Source organism: Malaclemys terrapin, chromosome 16 (genome assembly GCF_027887155.1).
Source record: "Malaclemys terrapin pileata isolate rMalTer1 chromosome 16, rMalTer1.hap1, whole genome shotgun sequence".
NCBI lineage: Eukaryota > Metazoa > Chordata > Testudines > Emydidae > Malaclemys > Malaclemys terrapin.
Genome location: NC_071520.1, coordinates 14026364 through 14043060, shown reverse-complemented (window position 1 = coordinate 14043060; position 16697 = coordinate 14026364). Strand labels below are relative to the sequence as shown.

The following is a 16697-nucleotide window of genomic DNA, read 5'->3' as shown; positions in this document are numbered from 1 at the left end:
AGAATTTTCTTATATGATGAATAAGATTTTCAGTAATCCTCCTCATATTTGACTGGGGTGTCTGGGTGCAGGCCGAAGGCAGGGTTGCTTTTAGGTAACTCTGTTTTGGCTTCTGGGTAACGAGTAGGGTATTATAGAAGCTATTTGAGGCTAGCTTGGTGGATCTAAGTAATGGAATGATCACCAACTTTGGGATTGTCTACCCCAGTCTTTGCAGTTTGCCCTAATTGAGTAATTTCAGTGTGGCTCCCCTGGGACCCTGGTCACAAGGGGTTTATTAAACTTCTGATCATTGGGTAGAGGAGAGGTTGAATCTGTCCATTCCAGTAGTCTTCAGTTCCACATATTGTCCCAGAGCTCCAGAGCTTGCTTAGGGCCCCTCAGTTTTGACAGTGGAGACACTTTCATCCAGCAGATGCTACACGAAAAAATATCTGCAAAGACGGCCCCATGTGGATTCCTCTCCTCTAGCCCAGCAGGCAGCCAGTCATGGGGTCTTTCTTGCATAGGATTCTCCATCACCGTTGATTCCGCTTTCCCTTCACACGTCTGCGGGGCCCACTCTCTCTAGGGAGTAATGGGCGAGGCAGTAGTACTGCTGGGAAGGATCTGAGGGTTATAGTGGATCACAAACTGAATATGAGCAATTGTGAAAGCGGCAAATATTCTGGGGTGAATTAACAATTGTGTCATATGTAAGAGACATTTGCCAGCCCGTCACAGCCTATGGGGTGTTTTCCTCTGTTCGCATCCGATCGCATCATTGCATGAGCACCCCCACTCCACGCAGCACAGTAATAACCATCTTCATCCTCTGCTGGGGCCCCAGCGATGGTTAAGGACATGGTGTTACCAGACATGGAAGCAGTGAAGCACTGTGGGACACCAGCGGCTCTGGCAGTGAGCAGCGTGAGGAGCAGAGGGGCCCAAGCCATGGTGGATCCAGACGAGCTCGGCTTCCTGAGGCAAACGGGTCTGTGACTGGAAACCTCCAATTCTCTCTCAAAGCCCTGGAGCTCCCCTGATCACTGCCAGACACTGCTTCCCACTCATCCTCTTCCCTCTTGTCAAGGGCAGCCTCTGTCCCATACACCACATGCTGGGAGCTCTGGAAGCCCCCCTGGTGCCTTGTCAAAGTGATAGGAAGGCAGAACATTTCCTGCTTTTCAATGTTAGCATGGAGCATGGGAAAGCCCTGCAGGAAGACGGGTGTTTCCTTGACAGTCTCTTTCCTCCTCCTCTTTCCAGGAGCAGCCTTTTTCCTGGCAGTGGCCAAGTGAACTCAATCGCAAAAGCAGTGACCTTCCCCTGCCCTGCTTTGCCAAGGGTTTGGGACAGAACCAGAGAATCGTCTGAGCCATACAAGGGTACAAGCCCCGTTCCCCGGCAGAATCCTTCCTCCTGCTCTGCCTCTGTTACTTCTTTGGTGTTTATTTCTTCCACTGTTACTTCAAACCCTACTGCTGGAGCAGGTCACAGTGCAAGAGGCTGGAGGTTTTCATCTCAGTTCCCCTTGTGGATGTCTCACTGTGATACACACTCTGCTTACCATCCCATGTACAGCAGTAATAGCCAGCCTCATCCTCTGCTTGCACCCCTGAGATGACTAAATTCCAGAGGTTGTTGGAGGTGTCAGGGGAGACGGTGAATCGCGCTGGGATCCCTGTGCCCCTGCCCTGGTCACTGCTGGTGTGATAGTGGTACACAAACCGCGGGGCACTGCCCGGCTTCTGCTGGTACCATCGCACCCTGTCATTGCCGATGCTGTACCCACTGCTCAGAGCACAGGAGAGCTTTACCGTCGTTCCTGGAGGTTCTGCCACTGAGAGCGGCTGAGTCACCACAAGCTGGGAGCTGGCGCCTACAACAACAAGACCGTGCATACAATTGCCACAAATGTTAGCCTCAGCTCTCACGGGCCTTTACGTCCCAGAGAAGAGCCTTGGGCCAGCAAAGTGTGGTCTAGCGGGGTGTCCTTACCTGTGCACCATGCCCCCAGGAGAACAATCACAGGAGCCCAGAGCATTGTGCAGAGATTTCACGCACCCGGGAGAAGCTCTTCAGTCACCCTGGAACCTGCTCCATGCTCCCGGCTTAAATTGCCCTCAGCAGAACCATCCTGAGCCTTTATGCAAATCTGCACAGCTGTTATTGGCTCCTTGACTCAGTGGCAGGGCATCATGGGAAAATCAAAGCCTGGCAAACCCCGTCCTCCCTACCAGCCATCTGACCCCGATGTAGGAAGCACCTTTGTCGTCAGTGGGGGAGTGGCAACAAGCCCCACTGAGCCATGCCAGCGGGGACGGCAGTCCCTGGCAGACTCAGTTGCAGGGCCAAGGTTGGGGATTTCCAAGGCTGTCACTAAGGAAAGAGCCTCTAGACAGCGCCAGATTTAGGGGCAGGCAACTGCTTGGAGGGCTGAGTTTGGGGAGCGTCGGACTCGGGGGGCGCCAGCCTCGGGGTGCTGTGTTTGTTGTTAGCAACAAAAGAGAAAATAGAATGTTTGAAGTAAAACGTTTCAGGTATTTCGTATGTGGATTCATTTTTCACTGACCTCCTAGAATGATCTACATAGTCTCAAGTTCTATGGCCCTAAGGCGTTCAACTTCCCCAAGCCCTTCCCTTGGGACTCGAGTTACAGAGGGGGTGTTGCTAATGCTATTGGGCGGTCTTATACTGCCACCTGCTAGTCTGTACAGAGTCTCTGAGGGCTTAGATCCTGTGAGGTCCTGACTGCCCCTGAGCTGACCTCAGTCAAGCCCCAACTCTTGGGTCTCTAAACAGCCCCAGTGCTCTCAGCCTCACTGACTCCCCGACACGCTTCCTGTTATTGCTTTGGTCACAGCTCAGAGGCCCGGCACTCTGCAGAGACCTGGTTTGTACTGAGAAGGACGTGGGCAGCGTCGTTTCACAGTTTGGAAAGTCTGATCCCTTGTATGGGGGGGCCCCGTTAGATGGTCCCACACTTTAGGGCCCAGGCACATCGGGGCAAATCCACAGCAATGATCCCCTTGGTCATTGTCCGCAGCATCCCACCCACCCAAGTTCCATGAGCCCAGATACCACGTGTCCTGCGGGCAATCCCTTACTGCTCACACTGGTTTGTTATTGTGGGGTTGCTCGGGAAGGACGGCTTTCTCAAAGGAATGTTTTAAAGAATATTGAGGATTATTCTGAAAATCGAAAGCGAAGCATTAAATGATCTTTACAAACAGGCATAAGAAAAGAGCGGCAGAGCCCACTGGCCTCCCAGCCTTGGCATTGTTTCAAAGGAACAAAAACCAAGTTAGAACTTTGCTGCTCAGCTGGAGAGAAGTTGCACCTGGGCAAAGGACCCCAATGGCAGCAGCTCTAGGTGCCCTTGTCTGTACTGGCTTTGCTTTACAAACGTGGAGTACATGGAGCTTGGGCACCCACTGGGCCCGATCCTGGGAAGTGCTGAGCACATGGCGCTCTGGTAGAAGTCAGTGGGAGCTGGGAGCCCTCAGCACCTGAGACGTAGGCTCAATCTCTCTGTTTGCAGGAGGACAACTCCATGCAAATAGTTACATCAGCACCAGCATCTGTGAGTGTGCTGGAGGAGAAGGAAGCTGAGATTACCCTTGTCTGTGTAACTCAAGAGACCACAACTGGAACAGTGTGTCCAGGTCTGTGGTTTGCAATGTTAAAAGGCCGTTGACAAGTTAGGAAGGGTCCAGAGAACAGCTAAGTGAATATTTCAAGGTCTGGGAAACACTAATCGTCGGCTGAGTTACTTTCTCTCTCACTATTTAGCTTGTCAAAGAGAAGGTTAAGAGGTGACTTGATCACGGTGGAAGAGCAGGTACTCAGGGGCTGTTTAATCTAGCAGACCAAGGCAGACCAAGATCCAACGCCTGGGAGCTGCAGTTAGAAAAATTCAAACTGGAAATGACATGCAAAATAATTAAGCACTGGAGCAGAATACAAAGGGCTGTGGAACATAAAGCCTGGGGTCTTTCTAAAGGAGATGGGCAAATTCCACCACATTTTTGGGCGTGAGGCAGGAATTACGGGGTGAAGTTCTCTGGCCTGTCTCACACAGGAGGTCAGACTGGATGGTCACAATGGTCCCTTCTAGGCTGCAACTCAGCAGAACTATGAGCCGGAGCTAGAAGTGTAATAACGGTACCAGCCATTAGCCAGGAAGGGCTCTTCAAATACCAGCTTCGGGGTGGTCCAATCTCACAGCATAATGCCTACTGTAGAATGGTTCCTGTTGGTATCCTTGGGGCTGGGATCCCTAGTGCCCTGGATTGAGTCCCTTACTGCCTTTAACTCAGTCTGTGCATCTGGCCAGTGATGTTGTGTCAGAATACAGGTGAGTTCTTCAGCCAGAAAAGCCCGTAGCTTTGAAAGGCAACGAGGACTGACAGGAATTGGAGATCACACTTAGCCAGGAGCCAATCCACCGGGACATCTCATAGGAACAAGAGACACGTAGGTGGGCTCCAGGCGCTGTGTCACTGTGGGTGAAAGGGGATTTTGTTCCTCTTCTCCATGCAGCTCTATCACTGTGTACTGGTTAGCTGTGCTGTCCCAGTCTGCGCAATAGTAATCAGCATCATCCTCCGCTTCAGCCCTGCTGATCGTTAAAAAGCAGGTGTTCCGGGAAGTGTCTTTAGAGGCAGTGAACCTGTCAGGGACACCAGAGCCTTTACCCTGGGTAGAGTCATCCTTGTAATACAGCAGGTATCTTGGTTTCTCCCCTTGCTTCTGCTGGTACCAGCGTATGTATCTACTGCTGATGCTTTCTCCGCTGCTAGGAACACATGCGAGTTGGACAGTTTCTCCTGGAGTCACTGACATACTCAGTGGCTGAGTCAAAGTGAACTGGAACCTGAAACAACACAGAACCACAGGTCACCAAAGTGTCTGTAAATGTGGGTGTGCCATGCACCGGGCACACTCCTGACCTAGCTTCTGAGATCAAGCATGCAGTTCTATTTACCTGCCCAACAGGCTACCAGAACCAGCAGTGTGGTGACCCAAGCCATCCTAGGAACAGCACACCCAGCCACAGGGCTCTCTGAATTCAGTGGTGCCTTCTCCACTTGCTTCTTAAACCCTGTGATGCGAGCGGACATGCTGAATGCAAATCTGGATGCCTCTGATAGGCTCCAAGTTATCCTCAGCTCACTGGCACCCATCCCACAAGCATCCGGGGACAGTGCTGGGATGGAGAAGGGGCGGTTGTTAAGGAGCTTGGGAAAGCCATTATCTGCCTCTGTCGAATGATCTGTATAGAGCAGAGAATGATAAACTGGCCATAGAGAAGCTGCATCAGGTGCTGTTCAGCTTAACCAGCAAGGAGCAGCAAAGTAACTAGGCCCCCCCAGCCGTACAGGGAGAAGTAGCCACCCTCCTGCAATTTGATTTGAAACCAGGAGTACGCCAAGTGCCAGGGCGTGGCGTGTACGGTGCATGCAAGGAGAACAGCACCTACTCCCAGGGGCTTCCCATGCAGTAAGGAAGTTACCACTGGGGGTGACGTGCTCTGGCAGATTTGCCGTTAGAGTGGGGGGGGAGGGTGGCAGTAAGTTGGGTGACTGACCATTGAGGCCGTTCTGCTTCCCCTCTGCTCTGAGGCTGTTGCAGCAAAGCCCCTTTCGCTCGGCAGGTCGTTTTCCCTTCTCTCCCCTCCATTCACCGCCAGGAGAAGAGAGTGCTGGGCTTGGACAGAGATTTGTTTTTCACACCCCCCTATGGACTGGATGGTATGACCCCATTTCTCTTAAACAGAATGTGCTGAACCCCAGGAAAACGCTGGGACTAGCTGAATGGAACAGGCCACTGTTGTGAATTCTCTTCCTCCTCCAGCATTACTTCATGAGCAGGCTGCTGCCTCTCCTGGCTGCCAGGGAGAGGTGGAGATGGAAATCTAGACACGTCCTTTGCTACTGAGACTAAGATCAGGTCTGTGCAGTTTGGGGGCAAATCCTCCGATTTCTGAGCTGGCTACTCTGGATTTATAGTTTGTGGTCGAATTCCTGTCCAGGGAGCTGCCCCCCTCCTGATAGTTGCACACACAGGAACGCTGCTGTCTCGAAACAATCGACTAGATGTGGATTGTTTCTAAGGAGATAGGTAACAAAATCAACTCTGTGGGTGTGTAAAGGTGTAGGATGATCAATTGCTTTACACGGCACAGACTCACTCCCAGGAACACACTAATCCCTTTAATGTTTTGCTGCCTGTTCACCACTGATTCTGCTTTTTCCTTTTACAAGGAATTTTTCTTGTTGCTGTTTCCCTGGTGCTGGTTTCCTTCAAGCGAAGGAAGAGCAGAGAAGATGAAATGCCGTGTAATAGGGAGGCACAGTCCTCCTGTGGGAAAGTTCTCATTGGTGGAGAAGCCAAAATACCAACTTACAAACAAGACACAGAGTTGGAGAGCAGCAGCCCCTACTCTGGGCTCAGCTACTAGCAGCTGGGACTAGACCAGAACTAGAATAAACTCCTCATCTGGAAATATTTCCCACTCATTGTGGTGTCTGATTGTTCCTGTCTGTGAACTCACAAACCCACTCGCTCAGTTACCTATCTGGGATTGCTCTGGTGGGGGTTTAGCCCTGTAATGGATTGTCTCAAACATACCTGAGAGGTCAGGTAAGCCAAGCTCTGGCACAGGGACAGCCTCACCTCTGAGATCAGAGAGCTGGCCCCACTAAACCAAGCCAAAGGGCTCCCTACTGTTCTAGCTCTCCCACATCCCAGAATGCACAGGGCCCCTAACTCAGCCTAACCCCCATAACAGAGTGACCTGCCCCTGCTCCCCCTTCTTATAGTGCCTGCTTTCCCCAGTAACGAGCAATTAGCTCCAGCTGAATCCAGCCCCTGACTGGGCTCCCCAGCAATCGCTGCAGTGAAGCCAGACACCTGCTGAAGATTCCCTGCTCAGAGAGAGGGTTTTAATTCTCTCCAGGTATGGCCAGAGTTTTCCCCCACGAGCCTCTCCACTGCCCCTAAAAAGGCCGATTGGATTCAGGTCAATAGCTATCAAGACTGTCAGTGCACAGATGGGGTGGTTTGAGCGGATGCTGTCCAAGAGCTCCCTTAGAAGTGACTGGTCCCCATCGCTCACAACAATGGATCCAGCGCTTTGTTGCTGACTTTCCCCAGTTAAGGACACCTCCAAACCTCACTGAGTGTCCACACATACACAAAGCGACTTATTTCAAGGAAAACAGCAAAGAAAGAACAAATGACAAGTCTCTGGGAGAAATCGCACATACTCAAGAGGTAAACCCCAGTTTGGCCCTGGCCCCTACCTCCAGCGCCAGGGGAGAAGGAACGTGGCTGCTGTTCCCTGTCGGCGTCAGGAGGATAAAGCATACACGAGCGCCAGTCAGTGGAGTCAGACCGAAATCACCCCTGGTCCCTGGGCACAGCCTGAGCAAACAGCCGTGTGCTGGAGAGGCAGGGAACCCGGCCCACCCCCACCTGCCAATGAAGAGCAGCAGAATTGCTCCACAGCCCCCTGTGTCTCTCTGTCCATATTACTGAGTTCAAAAAAGAACTAGATACGTTCATGGAGGATAGACCCACCAATGGCTATTAGCAATGATGGGCAGGGATGCAAAACCATGCTCTGAAGTGTCCCTAACCGCTGTTTGCCAGAAGCTGGGAATGGGCGACAGGGGATGGATCACTTGATGATTCCCTGTTCTGGTCATTCCCTCTAGAGCACCTGCCATTGGCCACTGTCGGAACACAGGATACTGGGCGAGATGGGCCATTGATCTGAATCGGTATGGCCGCTCTTATACTCTAAAGGACTCCAGGGGGGACCAGGACTCTGCCAGCCAGTGCCCACCCCTGAGAGCCGTTGTCTAGGGGGACAGGCAAGCGGAGGATGAGAGAAAGGGGTAGAGAGTGAAGAAGCTGAAGCTGCCCCCAAAAATGGAGTTCCTGATCCTTATTTCTTCTCTTTCCTTTTCCCTTTTCTCTCTGTCCGTCTGCTTGTTCTAATTGTGCCAATCAGCTGGGATGAGGCTGGGTTACTCTAACTCCACTGTAACATTATCACACACTTGTGCTTTCACCCTCCCTCCCCCAGCCAGGGAACTGAGGCTTAGCAGGACCGTCAGCCAGCCAAGTCCACCCTGCTATCCGGGGAGAGGGGAACCGACTGGTGAACTAACCACCAGAACGACCAGACACCAGGGGATTTCTGCAGATCTAATGACCTCTTCCAGCCAAGCATGGACAGTGCAGGTAGACATCATGGATGGCACTAGACACGTACCCTGCCTTGTGTGTAGCTCAGTGATTAAGCCATGTCAGCCTGGTGCTCACAAGGAGACACAGGGTCCACCAACATTTCATATACCTTCTTTTGGCATTTGACACTGATGTGGCTATAAAAGTATGGTACAAATGGGCCATTCCAAAAAGTTCCTTGCTTGGGGTGAATAATCAGTTACAAGGAAATCTCCCTGCAGGGTTTTCAGGTTGTGCTAGACCAGGGATGGGCAAACTACAGCCCATGGGCCGCATCCGGCCTGCCAGCTGGTTTAACCCAGCCCCCTAGTTTCTGCTGGGGAGCAGGGTCTAGGGCTTGCCCCACTCCGGTGCTCCAGCCGGGGAGCAGGGTCAGGGGCCGGTCCGCCCGGCTCCCAGAAGCAGCAGCATATCCCCCCTCCGGGTCCTGTGCATACTGGCAGCCAGGGGGCTCCACTCTGCACGCTGTCCCCACCCCAAGAGCCGCCCCCGCAGCTCCCATTGGCCAGGACCCGCAGTCAATGGGAGCTGCAGGCACGGCGCCTGCGGATGGGGCAGCGCACAACAGAGCTGCCTGGCTGCGCCTCCATGTAAAAGCCGGAGGGGGGACATGCTGCTGCTTCTGAGAGTTGCTTAAGATAAGCGTTGCCTGGAACCTGCACCCTGAGCCACTCCCCTCCCTTGACCCAACCCCTACCCCAGCCCTGATCCCCCTCCTGCCCTCCGAACCCCTTGGTCCCAGCCCGGAGCACCCTCCTACAGCCCAAACCCCTCATCCTCAGCCCCACCCCAGAGCCTGCACCCCCAGCCAAAGACCTCACCTCCCATACACTGTGCCCCAACCCTCTGCATCAGCCCTGATCCCCCTCCCACCCCTCAAACCCCTAGGTCCCAGCTTGGAGCACGCTCCTACACCCCAAGCCCCTCATCCCCAGCCCACTCCAGAGACCGCACCCCCAACCAAAGCCCTCTCCCACGCCCCACCCCTGTTGCCCCAGCCCTGAGCCCCCTCCCGCACCCTGAACTCCTCATTTCTGGCCCCACCCCGGAGCTCGCATCCCCAGCCAGAGCCCTCACCCCCTTCTGCGCCCCAACCCCAATTTCATGAGCATTCTTGGCCTGCCGTACAATTTCTATACCCAGATGTGGCCCTCAGGCCAAAAAGTGCCCCCTTCCCTCCCCGTGCTAGACATTGTCTTTCCTAGGGTTATCATATTTAGTGCCTCCGAAAGGAGGACACTCCACGGGGCCCCGGCCCCGCCCCAACTCCGCCCCCTCCCCAAAGTCTCCGCCCCCTCCCCTGCTTCCCACGAACATTTGAGTCGCGGGAAGCCTGAAGCAGGTAAGGGGGGCTGTGGGGGAGGAGGCGCAGCCCAGGCTGGCCCTCCCCGGCATTTCCAGCCTGGGTCGGCTCGGGCCCTGGGGTGCCGGCCCCGGGCCAGGCCGAGCGGCCCCAGCCCGCCCAGCACTGCCGGCCCCTGGGCCGGCCCCCGGGCCGAGCACCCCCGGTACCGCACCGCCGGTCCCCAGCCCGGCTCCCGGCACCGCCGGCCGAGCCCCCGGCCCGGCCGGCCCGGCCCCCGAGTCCAGCCCTCGAGCCCCCGGCACCGCACCACCGGCCCGGCCCGGCACCGCTCCGCCGGCCCGGCCCCCGGCCCGGCACCGCATGTCCCGATTTTCCCGGACATGTCCGTCTTTTTGGGATTTCCCCCCGGACGGGGATTTGGAGCCCAAAAAGCCGGACATGTCCGGGAAAATCCGGACGTATGGTAACCCTAGTCTTTCCCAAGGAGCCTTAGTGGGACAATGAGGACCCCTAGCGGTCACTGGTATGTTCCCCAATGGCTTCAGCCTGTGGGTCACTTTCTTATCAAAGAGATTTACTGGGACTACCTCCCCTTCTAATTCCCAGGCCCAATCACACCCCTTCCCGGGGTCACTGCTAGGACAGTGTTAACGATACAAACCAGAAAGAAACTCACTTCAGTGTGATGGGTGGAACAGCCTGGTTCTTGCCCTTCCCCAGCTTCTCTCTGTGCTGTTCATTTCCTTCCCTGGGATAAGGCTTTATGTCTATTAGTACCAAGTCGCCTCTGGTTTCCTGCAGCCTCCAATGGTTTAATCTTCCCACATCTCTTTGCAGTATAATTCTGCCCTCCTACATGTTGGCCACCCCTCCAGAGATGGGGTCATATCGCTTGCATATATGATAGCAATTCATTCCAGTTATTCTCCTTACCAGAAAATGTCTCATTGGCTTCATAGCACTCGTCTGATCAAGTATCGTTCATACTCAGCCATCCTGTGATGTGGAATTTCTATATTCGTGTTCATGGCTTAAACACTATTATTGGTTATAATGCCCCTATGACAGATACCCCTATCCCATCCCAGGTGGAGCCGACCCAACCCTTCCTCCCCAGGGTGTGTCCGGCTTGGGAATTCACGCAGCAGGGGTTTCAAGAAGCCCACCCCTGGAATCACATCCCAACTCTCCCAAGTCCCTTCCCATCTCAATGCACCTGCGCAGGAGCCAGACCCAGTGTAGACACGGTGCTCGTCTGGAGTGCTGGCTTGGGGGTCAGCTACCACCTGTGTCATCCACCAGTCTAAGGGCAGCACGGCCAGTCCAGGTGGAGAGTGGACAGGGCCACAACCCCGTGGATCGCTAGCAGTGGGCAGCAGCGATGGGGAGAGCACAGGCTGCTCCTTTCCCCAGCCCCTCCCTGCCCAGAGTCCTGTGAGGCATTTGTCTATGTCCGCCCCATGCCGTACAATGCCTCAGCGCATCCCCACAGGGCAGCTGCCTCCCTGGCTGTTCACCCCCTAACAAGACACACAGAAGCTACCTCACAATTTGCCCTTGATTTGGGATTGTACCACCCGTGACTGGGGAGAGACAGTTCATTTCGCTGCAGGGCCTCAGGCAGCACAAAGACACAGTGAGACCAGCGCAGAGGAGTTTCACGTGAGCTGCTGTGGGAGGTTTTGGTCTCAGTTCCCCATGTGCTTGCAGCACTGTGGAATTGTTGCTGCCAGCATATGAAGCACAGTAATAATCAGCCTCATCGTCGGCTTGAACCCCAGAGATGGTTAGAGTGATGGTTTTGGCAGAGCTGTCAATGGCACCAGAGAATCGACTTGGAATCCCTGAGGGCCGCTTGCTATCCTCATATATAATCAGTACTGGAGCTCGGCCAGGGCTCTGCTGGTACCAGGAATTCCAGCTAGCAGTGATGCTGCCGCTGCTCCTGGCACAGGAGATCGTAACCGTTTGCCCAGGGGACGCTGATACTGAGGGCGGCTGAGTCAGCACAAACTGGGCATCAGAACCTGGAACAGAATCAATCACAGAGAGAATAGAGTGAGAGGAGCTTCAGCAACCAGAGTAAAAGGAAATTAAATATGCAGAAAATTATGAGTAATTTTGAAAGACTCCTCCATACCAGACCAGTAAGTGAGCAGGGCAAGGAGCAGAGGGGCCCAGGCCATGGTGAGAAATCCAGATGCACTCGGCTTCCTGAGGCAAACAGGTCTCAGGCTGAAACACTCCGATTCTCTCTTAAACCCCCAGAGAACCCCCTGGAGAATGGCCCCTTCATGCAAAACAGTTCCCTGCTCATTGGCTGCTGCTGCTGCTGCCCTGACCCCCCCCCCCCCCACTCTGAGATGGGAGAAGGGCCATAAAGGACAAGTGTCTCAGTAACTGACACTCAGCACTGGTGAGTATTGCCCACGGGCTGCTCATTCATCAATCACAGTACAAAGGAGAACCCCGCACAGGTGGGAGAAGTGATTTTCTGCATTGCACAGAGTCCACTTATAGCCCTGGATTACTTGTAGGATCTAGAGATTCAAGCTGCAGCTGCAGCCATTTCCCACCTCGCTGTGCGGGGAAGGAATGGGACGGTGCTGGGAAGCTCTGTGACTAATGGGAAATGAAGCCCAGACATGGCCACCGGCTGTTTGCTGATGTGAGTGTGGAAGGGAAATGTGTTTTCCACTTCACAGCCTGCAGCTGGAATATTGTCATAAGGGATCAGGGTGGGGCTGGGAGCAGTTAGTCAAAGTTACATGGAATTTGCATCCGTACAGACACCGGCCAGTGCATTGCCCTTCTCCAAAGCCAATGCGCCAAATTCCGATCTCATGTACACCACCAGTGTAGACGCAGAGTAAACTTCATTGCCCTTAATGGAATTATTTTGCATTTACACCAGTTCAACTGAATTCAGACTCTGGCCTGTTGTCTCACAAGGTTAAAAACATGGAGCTAGCTAGATTAGTACATTGCCAGATGCAGAAAGGTCAGGTCTGAGGAAGGAACAAAAGTATCTTCCCTCAGAAAATAACAGATGCAGCAGGATTGCTTTGGATTAAAGTAATATGGCTCCAGAGCCCGCATGTTACCTGTTACAATGACACAGTCACCTGCCCTATATTCCAATCATCTGTGTGTGTTGAAGGGAATCTAGCTCATACCCCCACCCCCATGCATCACTTCTGGATTTGGCCCCCAATGTATCATGGTTCAGTGTCAGGGATTGTGTGTGAAGACCATCACATAGCGCAGTTGAGGAGACACATGCCCAGTGTTTTAAAACACAGGCCCCGTTCGGCTGGACACAGGAGATTTGCCTGAGCTGATCTGCAGACTACAGAGAGCGATTAGAGAACAGGGCAGAGCTGTTCCCTGTGCAAAGAGAGGCAGGAAAGGGCCACACCACCCGGGAGAGAAGGGCTGGAATTATAATTGGAATTATAATCAGCAGTCGGACTTTTTCTCGGCAGAAGCCAGACTGCAGCCTGCACCGTTCCCAGCAGAGCCAGTGCAGAGAGAGGGGGAGAAAAGGGGAAGTTTTTATCTCAGTTCCCCACCTCGCTGTATCACTGTGTGCAGTGCACCACTGCTACCCGTATACACAGCACAGTAATAGTCAGCATCGTCCTCTACCTGGACACCAGTGATGGTCAGGGCAGCGTCGTTACTGGAAATGGACCCAGAAAACCGGGCAGGGATCCCGGAGGGTCTCTTACTAGTTTCATATATAAGCATCCGAGGAGCAGAGCCTGGTTTCTGCTGGTACCAGGAGGGATAGTTGCTGGTGGTGATGGCTCCAGTGCTCAGGCTGCAGGACAGAGTGATAGCCCCTCCTGGGGTAATGAACACTGAGGGCTCCTGATTCACCACGGGCTGTGAACTGACCCCTGAAATCAACATTACAAACACAGTATTATTAATTCAGTTCCTTTATTCCTTGAAAAGTCACCTCCTCCATAACAATCACACTGAACATAAACCCGCCCAGCTGACCTGAGCAGTAAGTGAGCAGCGCGAGGAGCAGAGGGGCCCAGGCCATGGTGGATCCAGACGAGCTTGGCTTCCTGAGGCAAACAGGTCTGTGCCTGGGACCCTCCGATTCTCTCTTAAACCCCCAGAGCTGGAGAACTGCCCCTTCATGCAAATCAGCCCCCTGCTCACTGGGTACAGAGCATGTTCTAGAGAAGAGAATTTTTTTAAAAGGAAGATGAGGCTTGAGGAAGAAGGCGGCATGAAGTGAGCAAATCTCAGACAGAGCAAGAACCACAGCTGAATTAGTAACATTTTTCCAGCCAGAACAGACGATGGCACAGCTCCTAGATTCATTCTTGCAAGTCCAGAGGCAACGAGGATTTGAATCCAGACCCCAGGAACACACACAAAAGCAGAGTAAGGCACTGGGCAGTGCTATGATGATTGCTGGCTACCACTCTGTGGAGTGCAATTCAGGGGTAGTAACCACGGTTGCTTTCCCAGAAATACAAGAAGCCTCTATCCTTGTTTAAATTCTTGTACATGGATATTTAGTGATTCATTAAATAGCCGAGCTTGACTGATGTTTGTTACCCATTTCAGGCAGTGGGGCTTGCTTCAGTAAAGTACTTTCTGCTTTAAAATTATCCACAGATAAGATCAAACCGATTATCACAATTCAATGATGGCTGGAAGGGATCGAACGTTCCCAGTAAAGCAGTGAATTCACGTTTGTTTAATCATACGCATGCCCCAGTTCTGCTGTTGCTGATGATTCCTTCCTGTGAATGGCTTTCAGGGGGTCTGCGTGTGCCCCTCTCCCCGCCTCAGAGGGCAGAACACACAGAGCCCTGGGCACCCGTACTTGGCACCGGAATGGGCAGGGGACGGGTTGCAGCGCAGGTGTTTGGCTCTCCATGGTCACAGATCCACTGGCTTCACCTGAAACTCCCCTGCACGCTGGGCTGGAGGAGCCCTGCAGGGTACACGGGGCTGTGGGGAATTAATCTGGGCAGGCTCCCCTACATCCTCCCACCGCCATGCAGCACGACCTTTCCGGCTCTGCTGCCTCGCACGTTTGTGCACCATGTTCCAAGTGGCACTGGGGCAACCAGGGTCACAAAGCCAGCCCCAAGCAGAGAGAGCTCCGAAGGGACCCTGGGGATCAGTCACTGGGGGGCAGACAGGAATGGGGCTGTCTGAACAGTGTAACAGTCCTTGACTGGCAAACAGGGAGCGCAGCATTGGCCAGGCTCACAGCTCACCCCCAGCAACACACACACGTGCTCCAGTCCCACAAGATAAAAGCTTAGACAGACAGACCAGTGACACAGCAATAGCCTTAAAATATATTTACAGAAGGGATCTGAGCCCTAAATGATTGTTCAGGGCAGCAACAGACCTGCCTGTTCTGTGAGATCCGCACAGAGCCAGAGGAGCTGCTCCGGAGAACAAGACAGCGGAGTGTCTCTCCTTGGCTGGGCTTTGCAGATCTGGACACTCTCCCCATCACGTCCTTTTGTACCTTCCCGGCTCCATGTCATTTAACTGGCCCTGCTCTCCCTCTGGGCTGCTCAGAGCTCCCAGGTCACAGCTGCAGGCTCTCCTCACCTGTAGGGCACCACCTCCACCAGCTACCATGAGTTACATCCCTTACCCTGCCTGGCCTTGGGACTAAAGGAAGAAATCCAGGGTACGCCCACATCTAGAACAGGGCCTGTAGATCTGGTCGTCCCAGCTCAGAAAAGATATACTGGAATTGGAAAAAGTACAGAAAAAGGCAACAAAAATGATGAGGGGTATGGAACAGCTTCCATATGAGGAGAGATTAATAAGACTGGAACTTTTCAGCTTGGAAAAGAGACGACTAAGGGGGGAGATAATAGAGGTCTATAAAATCAGGAATGGTGTGGAGAAAATAAATAAGGAAGTGTTATTTACCCCTTCTCACAACACAAGAACTAGGGGTCACCCAATGATATTAATAGGCAGCAGGTGTAAAACAAACTAAAGGACCTATTTCTTCACACAACACACAGTCAACCCGGGGAACTCGTTGCCAGAGGATGTTGTGAAGGGCAAAAGTATTACTGAGTTCAAAAAAGAACTAGATACATTCATGGAGGATAGGTCCACCAATGGGTATTAGCAATGATGAGCAGGGATGCAAAACCATGCTCTGAAGTGTCCCTAACCGCTGTTTGCCAGAAGCTGGGAATGGGCGACGGGATGGATCACTTGATGATTCCCTGTTCTGGTCCTTCCCTCTAGAGCACCTGGCATTGGCCACTGTCGGAACACAGGATACTGGGTGAGATGGGCCATTGGTCTGACCCCGTATGGCCGCTCTTATACTCTAAAGGACTCCACGGGGGACCAGGACTCTGCCAGCCAGTGCCCGCCCCTGAGAGCTGTTGTCTAGGGGGACAGGCAAGTGGAGGAGGAGAGAAAGGGTTAGAGAGTGAAGAAGCTGAAGCTCCCCCCATCCTTATTTCCTGATCCTTATTTCTTCTCTTTCCTTTTCCCTTTTTTCTTTGTCCGTCTGCTTGTTCTAATTGTGCCAATCAGCTGGGATGAGGCTGGGTTACTCTAACTCCACTGTAACATTATCACACACTTGTGCTTTCACCCTCCCTCCCCCAGCCAGGGAACTGAGGCTTAGCAGGACCGTCGTCCAGCCGTGTCCAGAGTCAACCCAAAGCCACTGCAGGCTCCACCCTGCTATCCGGAGAGAGGGCAACCGATTGTGGTGAACTAACCACCAGAGCGATCAGACACCAGGGGACTTCTGCAGCTCTAGTGACCTCTTCTGGCCAAGTGACAGATCTGTGACCTGGGCAAACACTGCCTTTGCCTGAGATACCTCCCAGGGGGGGGCGTTACAGGCTCATCCCAGAGCACAGGGGCTGCGTTCCCCAGGCTCAGTCAGTGGCTGTGGAGAAGAGATACTTAGGAAACTGGAGTAAGAGGGAGGACCTTCCCCCCATTAACATTATTGCTTTTTTCCTGCATGTGCTGCAAAGCTTTTGTTTGGGGACACAGGAAGTAGCAGCCACATGGCAAAAGAATAGAAAAGGCAGCTGCATCATCTCCATTTTCTCTTCATTCTTGCTTCTTACCTCTGGAGTAACTTTTCTACAAACTGTAGCTCTAAACAAAGGAC

General features: G+C 53.2%; 3 gene segments (V, D, J or C); all 3 read right to left on the bottom strand.

Moving 5' to 3' along the window:
- Window positions 1–1457: 1457 nt before the first annotated feature.
- On the bottom strand, window positions 1458–2056 carry LOC128824827 (immunoglobulin lambda variable 5-39-like). The segment is given in 2 exon segments: window positions 1458–1861; window positions 1981–2056. Coding segments are annotated over 2 exon segments (450 nt in total).
- Window positions 2057–11086: 9030 nt separating this feature from the next.
- LOC128824826 (immunoglobulin lambda variable 6-57-like) lies at window positions 11087–11752 on the bottom strand. The segment is given in 2 exon segments: window positions 11087–11574; window positions 11688–11752. Coding segments are annotated over 2 exon segments (534 nt in total).
- A 1350-nt stretch (window positions 11753–13102) lies between these two features.
- LOC128824825 (immunoglobulin lambda variable 8-61-like) lies at window positions 13103–13625 on the bottom strand. The segment is given in 2 exon segments: window positions 13103–13449; window positions 13556–13625. Coding segments are annotated over 2 exon segments (393 nt in total).
- Between the last annotated feature and the right edge of the window lie 3072 nt (window positions 13626–16697).